At 40.5% G+C, this 19,361-nt stretch overlaps 1 protein-coding gene across 1 annotated transcript; it reads left to right on the top strand.

Moving 5' to 3' along the window:
* The first annotated feature begins 1,332 nt into the window (after positions 1-1,332).
* Positions 1,333-18,703, top strand: LOC308530882 (ATP-dependent RNA helicase DDX19B). Its single transcript, XM_081107641.1, has 13 exons — positions 1,333-1,516; positions 7,629-7,677; positions 8,568-8,621; positions 10,035-10,170; positions 10,495-10,587; positions 11,642-11,744; positions 12,306-12,420; positions 14,313-14,490; positions 14,798-15,035; positions 15,576-15,738; positions 16,189-16,380; positions 16,792-17,296; positions 17,848-18,703. The coding sequence occupies exons 1-12, from the start codon at positions 1,460-1,462 to the stop codon at positions 16,851-16,853; spliced, it is 1,440 nt and encodes a 479-aa protein (XP_080963767.1). The 5' UTR covers positions 1,333-1,459; the 3' UTR covers positions 16,854-17,296; positions 17,848-18,703.
* Positions 18,704-19,361: the final 658 nt, after the last annotated feature.

The following is a 19,361-nucleotide window of genomic DNA, read 5'->3' as shown; positions in this document are numbered from 1 at the left end:
TCCTCATCTGTAGTATAAAAAAAAATCTTCCCCAATTAACTCTTTAAATGGTGCAGGAGAAAAAGAATCATGACAAGTAAAGGACTGCTGGGAACTGCTTTATCCTTTCCCAAACATTTTTATTCATATTCTCCAGGTAAAGTTCCACATAGCGCCCACTTCTGCTTGAAATTAATTTATTGTATGTAGTGGAATATTGGTAAAGTGAGAGAAGTGGGGATTCATTTTCTCCAGTGCAGGAAAACGCCCAGCTTTTTTCTAGTGAAGTAGCAAGGGGAGAGCAGCTTATATGACGTTAGCAGGAAGCATCTGCACACTTCATCCTTATTTTACCTTTTCTAAAAGCACAAGATACTTTTGCCTCTTTAATAATTCTCCCAGTCACAAGATCCTTACATGGGAGAGCTGGGATTCTAACCTAGGCACAGTTAACTTCAAAAGTCAAGCGAGATGGGAGGGGTTCCCAGGAGTGAAGTCATTTGCTCATTAAGCTATTCTGCACTTTTCTTTGACCATCTACCAGCCTCTTCTTCCCTGACTCTTGTCAATCCCCACTGAAACTGTGTCTGTTCGGCTCTGCAAACATCCTTGCTCTCTCCTGTCTCTGGTCCTCTATCTGGATCGCATTTCCCTAGCACCTTCCTTGAGTATCTTTTAAGGTGAAATTTCTCTCAGTGGTGTTGGCTTTGGGACAAATTTTCAATCAAACGGTGTTTGAGAGGGCTGATTCCCAACACCCTGGCCAACACTTGGACATCTGAAATTACCAACCTGAAAAGTGAGAAAAAAAATCTGCTTGTTTCAGTATGCATTTTGGTGACTATTTGTAATGGTCTTGTGTTTCGAGATCTTCAATCTGTATGAGCCGCTTCTATGCCACTATCCTGGGCGGGAATGTGGTTTTGCTCTTCCGTTGGAGAGGCAGTTGACAAGAGCTTAGACCCGTTAAGGTAATTACCCCAGTTCGGGTCTAGCTGTTAAATAAGAAAGTGTGAGCCCAGCCGGGATGGCTCAGTGGTCGAGGGTCAACCCATGAACCCAGAGGTCATTGGTTCGATTCCCGGTTAGGGCACATGTCCCAGCAGCAGGCTCCATCCCTAGCAGGGGCTGCAGGAGGCAGCCAATCAATGTTTCTCTCTCATCAATGTTTCTATCTCTCTATCCCTGTCCCTTCTTCTCTTTCTAAAATCAATTTAAAAATATGTTTAAAAAAGAAAAAGAGAGCGTTAGCTAAGCAGGGCTGTGGGTGGGGGGCCTGAAGGGACAGCCCCAAGGGGGCCAGGGCCGACGCGGACTTCGACGTCACTGCGGCGCGCCGCTTCCGGTTCCCAGCGCCGGTGCGAATGACTTACCCCTCGGTGGGGCGGGAGCCGGGCTCACCGCGACCCCGGGAGCCCACGATCGCGCCGCGCCAGCCGGCAAGTCCGCCAGCACCAGCGTCCCACTCGCGCCCGGGACCATGGCCACTGACTCGTGGGCCCTGGCGGTGGATGAGCAGGAAGCGGCGGCCGAGTCGGTGAGTTGGCTTCAGCCATAAAAGGGTCGGAATCAGCTCTAGCCGGGGCTCAGCTCCATGGGAACGGACACTCCCTAGTTGGTCTGGGCCGGATGGGATGCGCGCGGGGATGGGCATGGACCCTGAACTATCTTTGTTTACCCGCCTCCCATGTTATGTAAGCACAGGTGAGTGCTCCCATCTATGAAGAGCCCAGCAACACCTGTCTATCTTCCTGGAATCCGGGTTGATCATAGATTGTAACCACTTTTGTAGGTGTTATTTTCCACCTCCCGATTCTGAGGGTTTTGGGCTTACGGACCGGGGGTTACTCATATCTGTGTGCTTCCTCAGCTTGCACACAGATATGCCACTCAGTAGGCCTGGCAGTTAGTAAATCCTCTCCTGATCTGCTTAACTTTGTTCTGGGCCTGACACCCAGGAAACAAGATGTGTTAAACGTTACTACGTAGAATTAATTTCTCTCACCCAGACACTCTATATTCTGATATTGCCTTGAACCTACTTCTTTTATTACTTTTTTTCTCTGAATTCGAGAACAAGGACTTTGTCTTATTTTTTATAACTAATAAGTAATATGCACATAGTTCAAAGAGTCAAATATTTAATTTTAAACACTGGTTCCCACCACCACCAATTTTTAAATTAGTAAGTGCCATACTGTTTTCCAAAGTGGCTGTACCATTGAGTGTCCCCAGAATGTTCCTCCTGACTGGCCAGATTTTGCAGAGAGGATCCTCAGATTTCCTGCCTGGAGGGTAGAGGTCTGACGAGTGTTAGTGGAGTGGGAGGAAAATGTGGAGGTCTCAGCACTCAGTATACTTCGTTCCATTTAATACTCCCATTCTCATCATGGCATCCCCTTCCTCTACGATAGCCCTTAGCTTATTCATTTCAGCATTTCTCATGCCTAGCCAGCGCTGTTAATTGAGTAAATAAGCTGTATAGTTTGTTTTATATTACATGGCTTTGTCAGAAACTTTTGGACATGCAACCTCAATATATACATATTAGATATTGCATGCTGTACTGTTTTGCTAAATATATACATTATAAAGCATACACAAAAGTAATAGAAGCTGAACTAAAGATAATGTTTTTAAACATTTTACTGTACTTCCTTTTGCTGGCTTTGTACTTACATTAATGTCTCAAAGTACAATATATACATAGGGAAAAAATCATATTATTAGCCATTGCAAATATGAATATATCAAATAGTTTAAAATTTTTTTACTAACTTGTTAGATCAGATTACATTGTCATTCTCTTGATCTATTAATATGCCTAAAAGAGTTTGTTAGGAGTCGGTAGCTTTGCCATTTTCTTATTTGCTTGAGTTTGCATTGTTAGAATTATCTTCTTTTTTAAAATATATTTTATTGATTTCAGAGAAGAAGGGAGAAGAGGGGAGAGAGAGAGAGAGAAACATCAATGATAAGAGAGAATCACTGATCAGCTGCCTCCTGCATGCCCCCTACTAGAGATCGAGCCCACAACTCAGGCATGTGCCCTTGACAGGAATCGATCCCGGGATCCTTCAGTCTGCACGCCAACGCTCTATCCACCGAGCCAAACCAGCTAGGGCATAGAATTATCTTTAAGACAGAACAGAAACTCAGAATACACCCTGTGACAATGAACATTCAGATATGATTAGCTCCTATAAATTTCAGCAGATATATACTAGCCATTTTACTTACCTTATAACAATATAACCTGGAATTAATTAAATCTTGGGACCCTATTTTTAGAGCATTATGGTGGGACCCTACCCTATTATCTCTTTTATATTTTTATCATTTATTTATTTATCCTCACCTGAGGATAATTTTCCATTGATTTTTAGGGAGAGTGGAAGAGAGAGGGAAAGACAGAGAGAATCATTGATATGAGAGAAACACCGATTGGTTGCTTCCTGGGCCCAGGGTAGGGAGGAGCCTGTAACCAAGGTACATGCCCTTGATGGGAATCAAACCCCGGACCCTTTGGTCTTCAGGCCGACACTCTATCCACTGAACCAAACCGGCTAGAGCTATCTCTTTTTTTAAATAACAGGTTTATTGAGGTATTACATACCATATACTTTATCCATTTAAAACATATAGTTCTCTGGTTTTTAGTGTATCCACAGAGTTGTGCAGCCATCACCATAATTTTAGAATTTTTTTTATCACCTCAGAAAGAGACTCGGTATGTCTTAGCTGTTACTCCCCATTTCCCTCCAACCTCTCACCCTAGACAACCACTAATGTACTTTCTGTCTGTTTAGATTTGCCTATTCTTGACATGTCATATAAATGGAATCATATAATATGTGGTCTTTTGTGTCTGGCTTCTTTCACTTAGCATAATGTTGTCAAGGTTCAGTCATGTTGCAGCGGGTATCAGTATTCATTCCTTTTTATTGCCAAATAATATTCCAGTGTATAGATATACCACATTTTATTTATCTGTTCATCATGTCCACTGATGGACATTTGGATTCTTTCTACTTTTTGACTATTATGAATAATGATGCTATGATCATTTCATATACAAGTTTTGTTTTGTTTTGTTTTTAAATATATTTTATTGATTTTTTTACAGAGAGGAAGGGAGAGAGATAGAGAGTTAGAAACATCAATGAGAGAGAAACATGGACCAGCTGCCTCCTGCACATCCCCCACTGGGGATATGCCCGCAACCCAGGTACATGCCCTTGACCGGAATCGAACCTGGGACCCTTCAGTCCGCAGGCCGACGCTCTATCCACTGAGCCAAACCGGTCTCGGCACAAGTTTTTTTTGTGTTTTTTTTTAAAATATATTTTATTGATTTTTTACAGAGAGGAAGGGAGAGAGATAGAGAGTTAGAAACATCGATGAGAGAGAACCATCAATCAGCTGCCTCCTGCACATCTCCTACTGGGGATGTGCCCGCAACCCAGGTACATGCCCTTGACCGGAATCGAACCTGGGACCTCTCAGTCCGCAGGCCGACGCTCTATTCACTGAGCCAAACCGGTTTCGGCTCGGCACAAGTTTTTATGTGAACATATATTTTCAATTCTCTTGGGTACATATCTAGAACTGGCATTGCTGGGTTATACAGAAACTGTATGTTTAACTTTTGAAGAACTGTGAGACTGTTTTCCAAAGCAGCTGCACCTCTATCATCTTTACATTATTATTTTCTCTGAGATTAATATTATCTATGAGGCACTACTATGTAGAGATTAAGACCTGAGTTCTAGCTAGACATACTTAGAATTGTATCCCATGTCCCTCACTTACTAGTTATATGACTTTGGGCAAACTGCTTAACTTCTGTGCCTCAGTTTCCACATCTGAAAAATGGGGATAATCATAATAACTACCTCACTGAGTTATAGACATGCCTGATATAAGTGTTATATAAGTGATAGCTATTATTATTGTTATTTTTATCAATAATTCACAGTTTCTTTGCAGGAACCTTTTAAATTACTTGTCCATATTATGTGGATTAGTTAGTTGACCTTGAATAAGATTTGTGAATCTACCTAACCATGCACAGGTAAATTATAACCTCACAATAAAACTGAACACATGACTAAAAACACCTCTGTTGCCCTGGCCTGTGTTGCTCAGTGGTTGAGCATCAACTTATGAACCAAGAGGTCACAGTTCAATTCCTGGTCAGGACACTTGCCCAGGTTGTGGGCTCGATCCCAAGTAGGGGTAGTGCAGGAGGCAGCTGGTCAATGATTCTCTCTCATTATTGATGTTTCTATCTTTCTCTCCCTCTCCCTTCCTCTATAAAATCAATAAAACTATATTTTTTTAAAAAAACACTTCTGTTACTCTCTGCCACTATGAAACTCTCACTGAGGATCCCCACATGCATTGTATGACATGTAACTATAACATGCACAGTGCTAGGTTACTATATTTTAAATATTCATTAAGCTTCATTTCTTATTCATTGTAGATAAGAAAATATTAGATTCTGTTTATATTTATTTCCTCAGTCCCAGTGGCTCCTTTGTTCCATGGGAGATTTCAATTTAGAGGAGGGAGAACAGATAAGAAAACTGATGAATAAGATTCCTACTTCACCATTTTGCCTAAGAGCCTCCCTTTTCAGTATAGTTCACTTAACATTAAATCTTCTTTCTTATTTCTCAAGCATCCTTTTTCAGATAATGTTTGAATAAAATGCAGTGGGTAACTATAGTTTTCAATGATCTTAATGTATCTTGAAAACTAAAATGTTAATTAAAGGCATTGAAAAATGTGGATAGTATAAGGTAGGTGTTTTTACTTTTTTATCTTTTGGTTAACTTTCAGAATTTTAAGGTGGTTTCCAATGAAGACACAAGAGAAATTGGTTTTTCATTTTTGGTCCAAATAAATAGAGCAAAGGAAGGTATCTGAACTAACTGCTTTCAACGTAAGTTTCAGTGTTCAGTTAACTCACTGAAGTGGATAATAGAAACTTGTCCTGCTGCTTTTGCCTTATGGGCTTTGAGATCCTTGTAGTCAAACGAGGGCTATGTTTTTAGATTCTGCTGGAACCTCTCCAGAATTCTGATACATTTATATTAAAATATCTATTTGTTTCATTTACATTGTTGCTACCAACTTTCACTACACATTGTATTTTATTTTTCTCACCCTACACAGTGTATCTTAGCTATTTTAACTACTTACTCTTAACTTTGATATGAAAAATCTATCAACAAAAGAATAGTTTGTCCTCTTGACACTGAATATTTAAATGCTTTGCAGTGATGGATATTTCCTAATTCTTTTATACCGCATTAACTTATTCAGACCTCAGCCCTAACATTTAAGTAGCTCTTATGACCCTAGGAGTGAATACTATTAACCTTACTCTTGTAAATATTGCCAGTAAGTCAGTCTCTCTCTCCTTTAACAGCCCTGAATACTGCTGGACTTAAACTAGGTTCATTGGCAGGATGTGAAGGAGGAATACTTTAGTGAAGACTAAAATAACTGAATACCTAAACTATTTATATATTATGTACTGTGCTGATTGCTTCATTTCATTACCTATTAATGTGTTCTCTATTCTTCAGAATTAATGAAGATTTTTACTGCTTTATGATGATTTTTTTTTTGCCAGTTTCCTTTCTTGCCAGGCTCTCTAGTGTGTTCCCTCTTCCCCACAACACCAAAGCAGACAGACACCAGAAACCCTCTTTTCAGTTTCCATCAGAAGTTCCTCTATTCCTAACAACCACCCATTAAAACAAACAACTTCTTCATTCCTCCCTTTCCAAACCCTTCTGAGGTTTAGAGGAAAGACAGAAAGAACCTGTGTTGGTGATGCTTTAGGAAATACCCTTTATTGTGATTTCCATACTTTCACCCTGCACTAGGTTGCCTTTGGCACCATTTCATATTTTAAGAGTATAGCACCTGCTTAGTATACCCAAAAATCAATTAAAAATAACTCCTGTCTTTAAGGTATTTTTCTTTTTTCAGCTGTATGGAGGTATGATTGACAACTAAAAGGGTAGTTTCATTCTAATAGGGGAACTAAATCCTGCCAGGATATCCCTAATTTACAGTGTCTGATCAAAGTCCTGATAATTCTTTCTTTGAAATGTCTTTGCTCTGTCCCTTCCTATCTATTCCCACTTCAGCCTGCTGTGTATTTTGATTACACAGCATGCAACAATCCTCCAAGCTGTTCCAACTTTAAAATATCAGCACAAGGCAACCTGAATGTGAGTGAGGCTGCATATCAGTATGCTGTGGTCCTGTGGCTGAGACATATCCTTGTAACATAACTGATTCTTAATTACAGATGCACTTTCCAAAATCTCTTTAAATTTCCTCTTGTTTGGAATATGAGAACATGACAACTCAGCTGATATTCCATTAAGAGGTCTTTGTAATCAGAAAATTAAGCAAATTCATAAATTCATTTTCTCTAGAGATTGTAATTAGGAATTTAGGGATTATAATTAGGGATTACAAAAGGAGCCCAGCAGAACAATCTAATGAATAGGTCTTGAGAGTGGCTCATGTTTCCCCAGCTACACTGGGGAGGCTCTGTTGATTTAAAATCTTATACTTGATTTTCCTGACACTTTCCATCCTCCCCTATATTCTCCATTTAGTTGAGCAACTTGCATCTTAAGGAAGAGAAAATCAAACCAGATGCCAATGGTGAGTAACTAAAAGCTAGTTAGTTACAAATGAGATTTATTCTAGTATTTCTGTTTTGACATAACTGTCTGGAAAAACATATATGTAACCAGACCAGGGGCTGGCAGATACTGGCAGTCATTTGATTTGGAAATCAATAACTGAACTGTTTTGTTTATATTGTGTTTAATAAAGCATGATGATGCCTAATTGGCTTATACATTATTACATTTATTACTAACCATGAGACTGTACTGTCCAAGATTGTTATTTTTAAAAATAATCCTCAATTTGAGATGGACTAGACAAAGTATGAGCAATCTGAGCGTTAACCTATTATAATTATTCTAAATCATGTACCCCAAATCTAAGATTTCCATTAAAATTTTGTTGATGTACTTATTATAAGGAAAAAATTGTAACATTTACCTTACAGAATTCACTTACAATCTGTTTTGTGTGTATTTTCACAAAACTACAGCAGTGTTTGAGTATAAATTTCTATTAATCAGCAATTCTATTAATCAACAATTCGTATACATAGACTTAGTAGCATTATTGTATTCATATAAGGATGAAATTCGACTTGCATAGGTGTTGAGCATCAAGGTGATTTCTGATCAATGACTTCTGTAATCATTCTACAACATTTCATAAATATTGATGCTCTGAGGGAAATTAACACTAGTTTTTGAAGTCTGGTGAGAGGACTACAGGATTAAAATATAAGCTACAGTGTTTCATACCTTTGTTTATGTAGGAACCATAAAATGTTTTTATCTGTGGCTTGGTTTCCTCATTGTTTTTTTTGCTCCTCAGGCCTTTACATTTCTAGTGTCTAGTAGAATTTGAATGATCTCAGCTGTTGGGTTTGGGATGTGATTTTGAATACCACTTTGTGTCTGATAAAGGTGCTGTTGTCAAGACCAATGCTAATGCAGAGAAGGCAGATGAAGAAGAGAAAGGTAACACAGCCTGACAGCTACATACTAAGATTCTATAGCTTAAGAGGATGGATTGTTAAGAGGCTTCATTTATACACCCAACTTGGCTTTACTTTAATGGGAATCACAGTGCTAACATAGTCGTTGGTGAAGGAATTCTAATTGTTTACGTTTTACAGAAATTTTACTTTGAAAAGTGATGAAGTTCAGCAGCAGCAGGAAATATTCCCGGAATGATTATTTTTTACAAGGCAATAGAAAAGAAATTTTACTGCCTTTGGAAAAAAGAAAAAAAAACATTTAAGTTGCATCCCATTGTCTAATAAAATTAAACTTAATGACATTTCAATATATTTAAGATGCAAGCAGCTTATATGTTATCAAGATACAGATTTTAATTTTTTTTCATGATTGTGATTATATTTATTAAGTTAATCATCTATAATAATAAAAGTGTGATATGCTAATTAGACCGGACGTCCTTCCGGATATCCTTCCTTCCGGACAAAGCCACAGCGGGCAGGGGCCACGGCAGAGGCCCCCAGTGGCAGCAGCGGCAGGGGCTGGGGCCAAGACCCTTGCACAAATTTTGTGCGTCGAGCCTCTAGCTATTTTGTGTTGTTGTGTTTTTTTTTAATATATTTTATTGATTTTTCACAGAGAGGAAGGGAGAGAGATAGAAAGTTAGAAACATCGATGAGAGAGAAACATCGATCAGCTGCCTCCTGCACATCTCCCACTGGGGATGTGCCCGCAACCCAGGTACATGCCCTTGATCGGAATCGAACCTGGGACCTTTCAGTCCACAGGCCGACACTCTATCCACTGAGCCAAACCGGTTTCGGCAAGTTTTAAGATTATATTAAGCACAAATTGGGGAGAAATATTTGGGTCTAGATAGGAGGAAATATCTCAGGAAAGGATAGTTAGGAATAGAGTTCTGAAGAAGAATATGAGGCCCAATGGATGCTATGAGTATCACAATCTTTCTTGTTAATAAAACAAACTAATCATATTTATAAGTAAAAACTATGATATACCTTGAACTAGATGTCCCAGTACAGTCCTGGCTGGTGTGGCTCAGTTGGTTGGGCTTCATCCTGTGCATCAAAAGGTTGCTAGTTCAATTCCAGGTCAGGGCACATGCCTGGGTTTGGGGCTTCCTCTCCCTTCCTCTCTCTCTAAAAATCAATATAAAGTATTCTTTAAAAAAAAGGGGGAGGGAGTCCCAGTACAAATATTACTGCATAAGGGGGGTATGAGGAGGGGCAGGAGGGGGTCAATGGGGGAAATAAGGGGACATATGTAATACTTTCAACAATAAAGAATTATTTTTTAAAAATATTACTGCATAAAATACCAATAGCAGTTAAATTCAGATGGGCTTATGGTAGATTTCATGGACTTCACATTATTTGCTTTTTTTCCTGACAGAGGACAGAGCTGCCCAGTCCTTACTCAATAAACTCATCAGAAACAACCTTGTTGACAACACAAACCAAGTGGAAGTCCTGCAACGGGATCCAAACTCCCCCCTCTACTCAGTGAAGTCCTTTGAGGAGCTTCGGCTGTAAGTATTTGTTTGCTTTCTCACTCTCCCCTTTGTGTTTAGATAGCTATCCTAGACTTGTTAAATTTTTTATCATAGTAGAAAACTTTTAGCTAAACAAATTTAATTTTAAAACATTAGCTGCTTTGAGCTATTTAGTAAAATTTCCAGGTAATCTATAAAAATGTTATCTGCCCTTACACATTGGACCCAGTTCAGCACAGTTCAAGTTTGTTAGTTCTAAGCTGTGGGTAACACCAGTTAAAAAGAGAAAAAAATTCCCCATATATTTGGCTTCTTTCCTCAACCAAAAAGACTGACTTGCATCATTAATTGTTTTTCCAGGAAGCCACAACTTCTCCAGGGAGTTTATGCCATGGGCTTCAACCGTCCATCCAAGATACAAGAAAATGCATTGCCTTTGATGCTTGCTGAGCCGTATGTGTCCTGACATAACTCTATTCCATTTTTAATTTTCCATTTTAAAACTTATTTAAAAAAACTACACTAATAATATATGCTAATTTTAGAAAAGTTAGAAAACGATAAAAAAGAAAAAAATCATTTGTAATCTCCTTCCTCCACATACTATTCATTTTTTTTTGAGAGAGGGGAGGGAGAGAGAGAGAGAGAGAGAGAGAGAGAGAGAGAGAGAGAGATGGAGAAACATCGATGTGAGAGAGGAACATCAATTGGTTGCCTCCCACATCTGCCTCAACCAGGAATCGATCCTGCAACCTGAGTTTGTGCCCTGACCAGGAATTGAACGCACAGTCCTTTGGTACATGTGACAACACTCCAATCTACTGAGTCACACTGGCCAGGGCAGACATTTACATATAAACTTTTATATGCTTTTAAATATTTATATGATCATCTTCCTATGTTGGGAAATACACATTTATATCATTCATATACAGTTCAGGGGTGGGAAACGTCCCTATGAGGCCCATGAAATTATTTGATCTGGCCCTGCCATGCCATTAGGGGTGAGTTAATTAAACATTTAACCAAATATAGCAGGCTAATTTTTAAGGTGATAATTTTGTATGGCCTACAAAAGATGTTATAAATATCCAAATGGCCCTTGGCAGAAAAAGGTTCCTCACCCCTGATATACACCATGATTTCATTATATGGATATATAAAGTTTATTGTGTCAAATATATAGGCTAAAAACTGTTCTAGGAGACCAGAATGGTGCAGTGCTTCTCACACTTTCATGGCCTATGAGTCTCATAGGAATTTATTAAAATGCAAATTCTGATTTCAGTAGATTTGAGGTGGGATGGAGGTTCACGATTTCTAGTAAGCTATTTGTCTAAAAATACATATTTTAAGTATTTTCTCAAAGTGTTCTTTGTTCTGTGTCATAATAATATTACTTCAAGATGGAAATCTTTTTTTTTTTTAACTTTAAACGTTATTCATTTTTATTGACTGAAAGGATACTTGAGATTTAAGCTACTGAACAGCTCGTTTTCTTGTGCAGCCCTCAGAACTTAATTGCCCAGTCTCAGTCTGGTACTGGTAAAACAGCTGCCTTTGTGTTGGCCATGCTCAGCCATGTAGAACCTGCAAACAGATACCCCCAGGTAAGGACTTGGTGAATTTGGGTTTTCTGCTAATGCATAGCTAGAAGGGAAGTGCCACTTGATGGATTAAAAGCCATGTCTTATATTACCTTTTACATAAATTAGAGCTCCTTAAGTTGGGTACAAACAACATAGTTGATCTAGTAACAAAAATCCTCTTCTCTTCCATGGTTTGCCAATTCTAGGATACTACTGATAGGCTTGGCTCCTTTACTTGCAGGAAAAACCTCCTTTATCTACAATTATTCATCCATTAGAAAGTTGAGAACTTTCTGAGAAAGTGAAAAGGAAGCTAATCTCCCATTTGAATTTCAGATCCTTGCTCACTTGTAGGTTTTGGTACTCTACTGGCCAGTAGCTGTTTCCAAGTGTCTTTACCCAGCCAGAGTTCTGGCCCCTAAGAATTCTACCTTGTGACTTTGCAGCTTAAAGAATCAAATGATGTACACTTTATATATCTTTTCCTTCAGCCTTAGCTAGAAGAATAACTAAATCCTGATGTAACTCCCCATTGCAAAAGAGCTATTGTCTTGACTTCTCACTCTGCACTCTTTCTACCAGTGTCTGTGCCTCTCCCCAACGTATGAACTTGCCCTTCAAACGGGAAAAGTGATTGAGCAGATGGGCAAATTTTACCCAGAGCTGAAGCTAGCTTATGCTGTTCGAGGCAATAAATGTGAGTATGAATATGTAATCCTAATTCATTAAGTTAATAAATTTTTTTTAAATTTTACAGTTAAACTAATACAATGAACACATGTACCCTTCACCTAGATTTGAAAACTTAACGTTTTGCCATATTTGCTTTATGTGTATATAGATATTTCTGGTGAATCATTTGAGGGTAAATTGCAGACATTGTGGCTTTTTATTCCTAATACTTTAGTATGCATTTCATGATGAAGACATTCTTCAGCATACCCACAATATCCTTATCACACCAAGAAAATTAATAGATTCTCTAATGACTAATACCCAGTCATTTTCATTTTACCCCAATTGTCCCAAAAGTGTTTCCTTATGGCTCTTTTGTTTTGAATCAAGATTGAGGGAGTGTATCCACATTGCATTTGGTTATCTCCTTACATTTCTTTTAATCTAGAATAGTCACTTCACATTACCTTTGACTTTTTGAACACACCTTTTTGCTTATAAAATATTCCAAGTTCTGGATTTAATTGCCTAATTTCTTTTTAATGTCATTAGTAGAACAAAAATGTTCTAGAATGTTCATGGCAGTTAACTCTGGTAGTTTATTTTTATTTTTTACATATTTTCTACCTTTGTTTTACAACAAACTGACAATATTTAAGTAATTTAAATTTTCTTAGAAGTTTGGTTGAGTCCTATGGATCTTTAACACAAACTTCTAACTTTATGACTCACAGAAATCTACTCTGTGTACAACATCCTTTTGTGAAGTAGTTCTGAAAAGTAAGATAATAAAACTTAGTGAAAAATTATCATAAGATGTTTAAAATGTTAGTTTGGATTTGAGTTAGAATGATAGGATTTTGAATAATTATTTTATGAGGGGCAGTAATTGTTAACTGAAATTTTAAAAAAGGCAGCATTTGCTAGCTTTGAATTGATTCACATTTGGGCAAAATTTTGGCTGTGACTAGAGGGAAATTGTTTATGTCTGGTCAAGAGTACAAATAAGTGCTAAAATTTGAATCAATAAATACCATCTAATTGAAAATGAAGAACCAAATTCTCAATTTCATACTGCACAGTGCCTAGAACGTGTCATGGTCTGCCAGGCCTAGTCTGGGAAGCATTTTAAGGGAGGTAGATTGTGTTTGAAAAGACAAAGTCTTTCATAATGAACCCTATTTATTGATCTGGGCATGAGGCGTATAAAAGCAACTGACTTGTTTGATGTGAATGCTAGAAGAGTTAAGGAGCAGAGTACACTAGAGTGAGGAGAACTTTGAAAATGTCTATTATGAGGAAATGCAATCCTCATCTAGAGGGAACCATGCTGACAGAGAAGAAATAAAGATAACAGGTCCTTGCCCTGACCAGTGTTCTCAATGGTTAGAGCACTGGCCCATGCACCAAAGGGTTAAGGGTTCAATTCCCAGTCAGGGGCGCTTACCTGGGTTGCAGGTTTAATTCCCCAACCCCAGTTCAGAGCATGCAGTTGGGGAGGGTGCAGGAGGCAATTAGTCAAGTTGTCTCTGTCACATCAATGTGTGTCTGTCTGTCTCTCTTTCCCTCCCTCCCTTCCACTCTCTAAAAAGCAATGGAAAAAATGTCCTCCCTTAAGGATTAACAATACAAATTTAAAAAGGTAACAGATTTTTGAAGATAATATAAAATGGGAAAGAATGCCACAAAGAGTTTTTTTTATCTTCTCATTGTTTCTATCCTTAGTATATCTTTTCAGCATTGTCTTTTCTGTGTGTGTCCATGAAATATTGTAGTGATATCCTAACCTTTCCTTAAAATATTAATGCAAACATCAAAAAAATTATGTTAAAATACATCAAAGCTTTAGAATTTCTCAAGAAGGAGAGCTGGTTTGCCATGGACATACCTATGAAAAACATCTTGTCTCCACAGTGGAAAGGGGTCAGAAGATCAGTGAGCACATTGTCATTGGCACCCCTGGGACTGTCTTAGACTGGTGCTCCAAGCTCAAGTTCATTGACCCCAAGAAGATCAAGGTGTTTGTTCTGGATGAGGCTGATGTGATGATAGCTACTCAGGGCCACCAAGATCAGAGCATCCGCATCCAAAGGTAGGCCTCTGGATTGGAAGGAACTTCTCAGCCTTGTACCGGGTTCTCTGCTTCAGAAGCTTGAGAAGCCTGTGATTGATGGGCCATGTCGGCACTGACCATACTCCTGCCTGGGTCGAGGAAAAGACTTAGGAATCTAATGCCACCCTGTCCCTGCCCCGTCTGGTCCTGCCTCTTCCCCACAGTGCTCCTCCACCTCTGCCACCTTCCAGGGGACATAGCCCATCCAAGCCTGGGGAGGCTGTGCTGCTGCTCATTCCAGTGAAACGCTCGGGCTCGTGCCAAACACCTGGGCCTTCCCTTGCAGGATGCTGCCCAGGAACTGCCAGATGCTGCTTTTCTCTGCCACCTTTGAAGACTCGGTATGGAAATTTGCCCAGAAAGTGGTCCCAGACCCAAACATTATCAAACTGAAGCGGGAGGAGGAGACATTGGACACCATCAAGCAGTATTACGTCCTGTGCAATAACAGAGACGAGAAGTTCCAGGCCTTGTGTAACCTCTACGGGGCCATCACCATTGCTCAGGCCATGATCTTCTGCCATGTGAGTAGCAGCAGCAGCAGCAGCAGGCCAGCCTGGGGAGGAGTTCCATGGGAAGGTGTCCAGCCTCCTCCCTCTCAGCCAGCTCCACCTTAGTGCTGAGGAGGACCAGCTTCTCCTGTGGGGCTAGGAAGAAAGTGAATCACTTCTACCTGCCCTAGGGCATATTCTCCTCATAATGAAATGAGTTATAAGGGGAAGACTGAAAATGGAACCATCTTGAATCCCACTTCTTGGAGATAACTTGAAAAAAACTCCAAATAACACCCAATGAAATAATGTTAAAATATTAAGACAAACTTTTTAGGAATGAAAACCTTGAATAAAAACCACATTCTTCTTAGATGAACACTAAGATCATTTAAGTAATTCATCCAAAATATATTATATTGCTAAAATTCTATTTGAAAAATTTTAAGTCTAACCTGCTGGCTGAATGCTGCAGGTCTTCCTGTATATAAATGGCAAAAAGCCACTTTTCTGCAGGTGTTTTCATTTTTTTTTTACAGGTATCTTCATTTAAAACAATTCTTTTCACTCCAGACCCGCAAAACAGCCAGTTGGCTGGCAGCAGAGCTCTCAAGAGAAGGCCACCAGGTGGCTCTGCTAAGTGGGGAGATGATGGTGGAGCAGAGGGCTGCGGTGATTGAGCGCTTCCGAGAGGGCAAAGAGAAGGTTCTGGTGACCACCAACGTGTGTGCCCGTGGTGAGCAGAGAACTTGTCCTGGTCTGCCAGCCTCGGGGTAGCAAGAGAACAACTCAGGTGGTTTGAGATTAGTCACGTGGGGTTGGTGGTGACGTCCTTTTCTAGGAGAGACTGGATTCCCTCAGCAGAGAAGAACTTTCACAGAAACCGAGTCCTGACTTGGTGGAAGGAAATGTACAGGCTTCTGACTGGTTTACAATGACATCTGCTCTTCGGGCAGCCATTGAGGTTTCAGCTGCATCTCCTAACACCAGTGTCTAGCAGAGGCTCCCCTATTGAGTTCTTAATTTTGTTAGCACCTGCCAAAGTCCTATGGCTTTCCTCTGGGTTCTGCTCCGTGCTCCTTGTCCCGGAATCCCAGAGCTGGCCCACCCTGACTCTCTCCAACCAAACTTGGTGTATGTGGCCTGACTCCCATTCCTTACTCTTCTCCATCTCTCCTTCATGCAGGTATCGACGTTGAACAGGTGTCTGTTGTCATCAACTTTGACCTTCCTGTGGACAAGGATGGGAACCCAGACAACGAGACTTACCTGCACCGGATCGGGCGCACTGGCCGCTTTGGCAAGAGGGGCCTGGCAGTGAACATGGTCGACAGCAAGCACAGCATGAACATCCTCAACAGAATCCAGGAGCATTTTAGTGAGTCCTGGGAGTGCCCTGCCTTTCCTTATGGGGCAAGGCCGGGGGTGGGTGGAGGGTAGGTAGTCCTGTGGCTCCTAGAGAGGCTTTGTCCCTTTGCACATTCCCCTCCTTCCCTACAATCGGGAAGTCCCCAAAGAGCACACCTGGGAGTTCAGTGTCAGGACTCGAGTGTTGGTTCCCCTTGGCCAGGCTGAGGGCCTTGGACTCGGACTGTTGTTGTCAGTGTCTAGGAACCCAGACAACAGGTTTTGGGTTTAACTGGAGGGTGGATGTGGGCAGAGGCAGGGCTCTTTCCTAGCAGGGCAGAGACCTGTGTGTTTTCTCTCCCTGCTGGGCTGCCCCTTGCCTAGGTGTGTCTCTCCATGTAACCCCATGTTGATCTCTCTTTGAATCTTTTTTTATTCTCAGATAAGAAAATCGAAAGATTGGACACTGATGATTTGGATGAGATTGAGAAAATAGCCAACTGAGAAGCTCCACCAGGCCCTGCTGCCCACCCTCGGCTCCCCCTACGTGGGGGACTAGTGCTTTCAAGTACAGGCCTCAACAGTCGCCACAAAGATGAAGGCACGATTAGAGAGAAACTACCTACCTCATTTTAAATTACGTTTGGACTTGATAAAAATTGTGCAAATGATGGGGGAAGGTAGATAAAATTATTTACACAACTTTTGGAAGATTAGGCGTGAATACACAGAAATTTACCTTTTGGAAATTCTGTCTGTTTTTTGGCCAGTGTTTTCCCCATGGTTACACTAATCTAGATGCTGTACTAAATGAGCACTTGCTCAGAATCTGTCCGGCAGCCTCTGCCTGTTGTCTGGGTAGGAGTGTTCAGGCCCACACCAGCTCTACTGGAAGTGACAGAACAGAGGTGAAGAGGGAACACAGAGAGAAGCCCCAAGTAGGACAGGTGTGTAAGCAACCCATCATGTTGGGAGTAAGATGTGAGGCAGCAGAGGAGAGCTGTGAGCTGCTGGTTTGGATTTGGGGTGGGATAGCTCAACTGAGTGTTGTCAGCCAACTCTGTACTGAAACCCACAGCAGGAGGGGATTTGCTAAGCACGAACCAAAATGCTAAGCATGGACCAAAATGCCAACCAGGGATTTTTTTTGGCGGGTGCCAAGTTTGTGTTGTAGGACCATGACCTGTTCTTTTCAGCACGTGCAAGCTGTGTGCAGTGTACATCTGATTACTGGTACATCCCTTGCCTGTGCTTGAGCAAGACCTGTTAAGTCATCGTGGAGAATTAGTGGTGGCTCTAGCTTGCCTAAAACCTGGTCTCGCAGGCATTTGCAGCATCTTTTTTACATCCTTGACCCCCTTAGGAGTCTTGAGTAAATATAAGGTGATGTGAGATTTGTATCCTCAGTGAAAATTGTGGTTTCAAGTCACGAATAGCCAGCCTCAGGGCAGTTCCAGAAGTGATCCGCAGTAATCACAAATCCTTGCTTTGTCTTCAGATCCCAGAAGACAAATGTTGTAACAGCTGATGAATGAGTTCAGGTATTTGGCACCTTGACTGTGAAAAGATACTGGACATCTTTGTGCAACTAAGTACAACTAAAGGACTAGGTGGAATACAACCATTCACGTGTACAAGGCAAGAGTAACTGCCAAGACCTTTACTCCATCTTGGCATCTTTGTGCAGAGTAGTCGGAGCAAATAATAGTAATGAACATTTCTTCATGTCTGACCAAGGCTGTTGGTACCCACGAAGTGACAGAGCAAAGATGAGATGAAACTGAGTTACAAGAGTAATAGGAGTCCAGCCAAAAGGGGTCTTCTTCTGCTCTAAGAGTCTGATACAGAATGGCCACTTTGCCTAGGACCAGGCTTGGAAGAGGGGTTTTCTGTGATGAGAACTACTCAAATCCCAGACCTTCCTTGTAGGTGTTTCTGTTTTAGGACTAGCTCTGGTCTTGGGAAAGGAAAGGGCCTCTATCAGCGTCCAGGTGGTTACCTTGATCTGACATTACAGATACTGCAGAGAGACTAACACTCTGCCAGTCCTGCTACATTCCTCCACTGGGCACGTGACTGTATAGTCTTCTCTCTGCTTCTGGCCAACTCTGACCTACTCTGGGAGTCATATACAGAAGAAATTTAATCCCCCCACCAAAGTCCTGTGGACCAACCCTGAAATACCTAAGACAAAGGCAGTAATTAAAGGACTATAGATTCCTCATGAGGCTGCACCACCACCTTCTCACAGCACGTATAACCCATCTTCTGAGGAGCCCTAAATCTGGGCAGCAAAATGGGAAGGGATGTTTCAGACTCTTCAATAGTAGGAATAAATGGGTATATGGTAGAAATCTAGATAAATGGTTCTTAATCTGACCCCAAAGAATTCAGTGGATGGGTTTCATGGAGTCTGAAGTATATGCAGTATTGAGTTTAAATGCATTTTCCAGGGAGAGACTCCCAAAGGAGTGTGTTTTAAAAACGTCAGACTCACTGTTATGGATAGCTCTGGAATGTCACCCCAGTGTCACTGCAGTCCATGTGCCTTCATAGACCATATTCACTGCGACCAGTGCTTGGCTCCCAGGGCTCAGTAGACCAAAGCTGCCTCTGTGACCTTGTCCAGTTTTGAGACATCAGTAATGTAAAAGTATATTGAGCCCTTGGTGAACAGAATTTCTTTTACTGTTCCTAGACACAGAATGATAAACTGTGCCCTAGAACAAAAATTCACTTGGGAAAAGGAGATTTTTTGATCCAATGGCAGATTCTGGATATATTCATTATCCATAAACAATTGATTTTATTGGTTTTTTTGCATGTCGTTCATTGGCTATATGCATAAAAACTAATCAATTGTTGATGTATTCTTTACTAATATTAACTAAACCTAATTGTGATATATTCATATTACTAAGATATCATTAATGACTATAAGAAGAAAACAGCATGTTTTGGTTGCTGATTTTAGTAATCATACATAAGTGAAGACTCACCTATTATTCTATA

The sequence above is a fragment of the Myotis nattereri genome (genome assembly GCF_964212035.1).
Source record: "Myotis nattereri genome assembly, chromosome: 15".
Lineage (NCBI taxonomy): Eukaryota > Metazoa > Chordata > Mammalia > Chiroptera > Vespertilionidae > Myotis > Myotis nattereri.
This window is presented reverse-complemented; position numbering and strand designations above follow the sequence as displayed.

Excerpts from the sequence above, each read along its gene's own strand:
- LOC308530882 (XM_081107641.1), top strand. The coding sequence starts at position 1,460 with ATGGCCACTGACTCGTGGGCCCTGGCGGTGGATGAGCAGGAAGCGGCG. Across the intron at positions 11,745-12,305 it reads CTGCAAACAGATACCCCCAG|TGTCTGTGCCTCTCCCCAAC; the intron begins GTAAGGACTTGG and ends TCTTTCTACCAG. Across the intron at positions 15,036-15,575 it reads AGGCCATGATCTTCTGCCAT|ACCCGCAAAACAGCCAGTTG; the intron begins GTGAGTAGCAGC and ends TTTTCACTCCAG.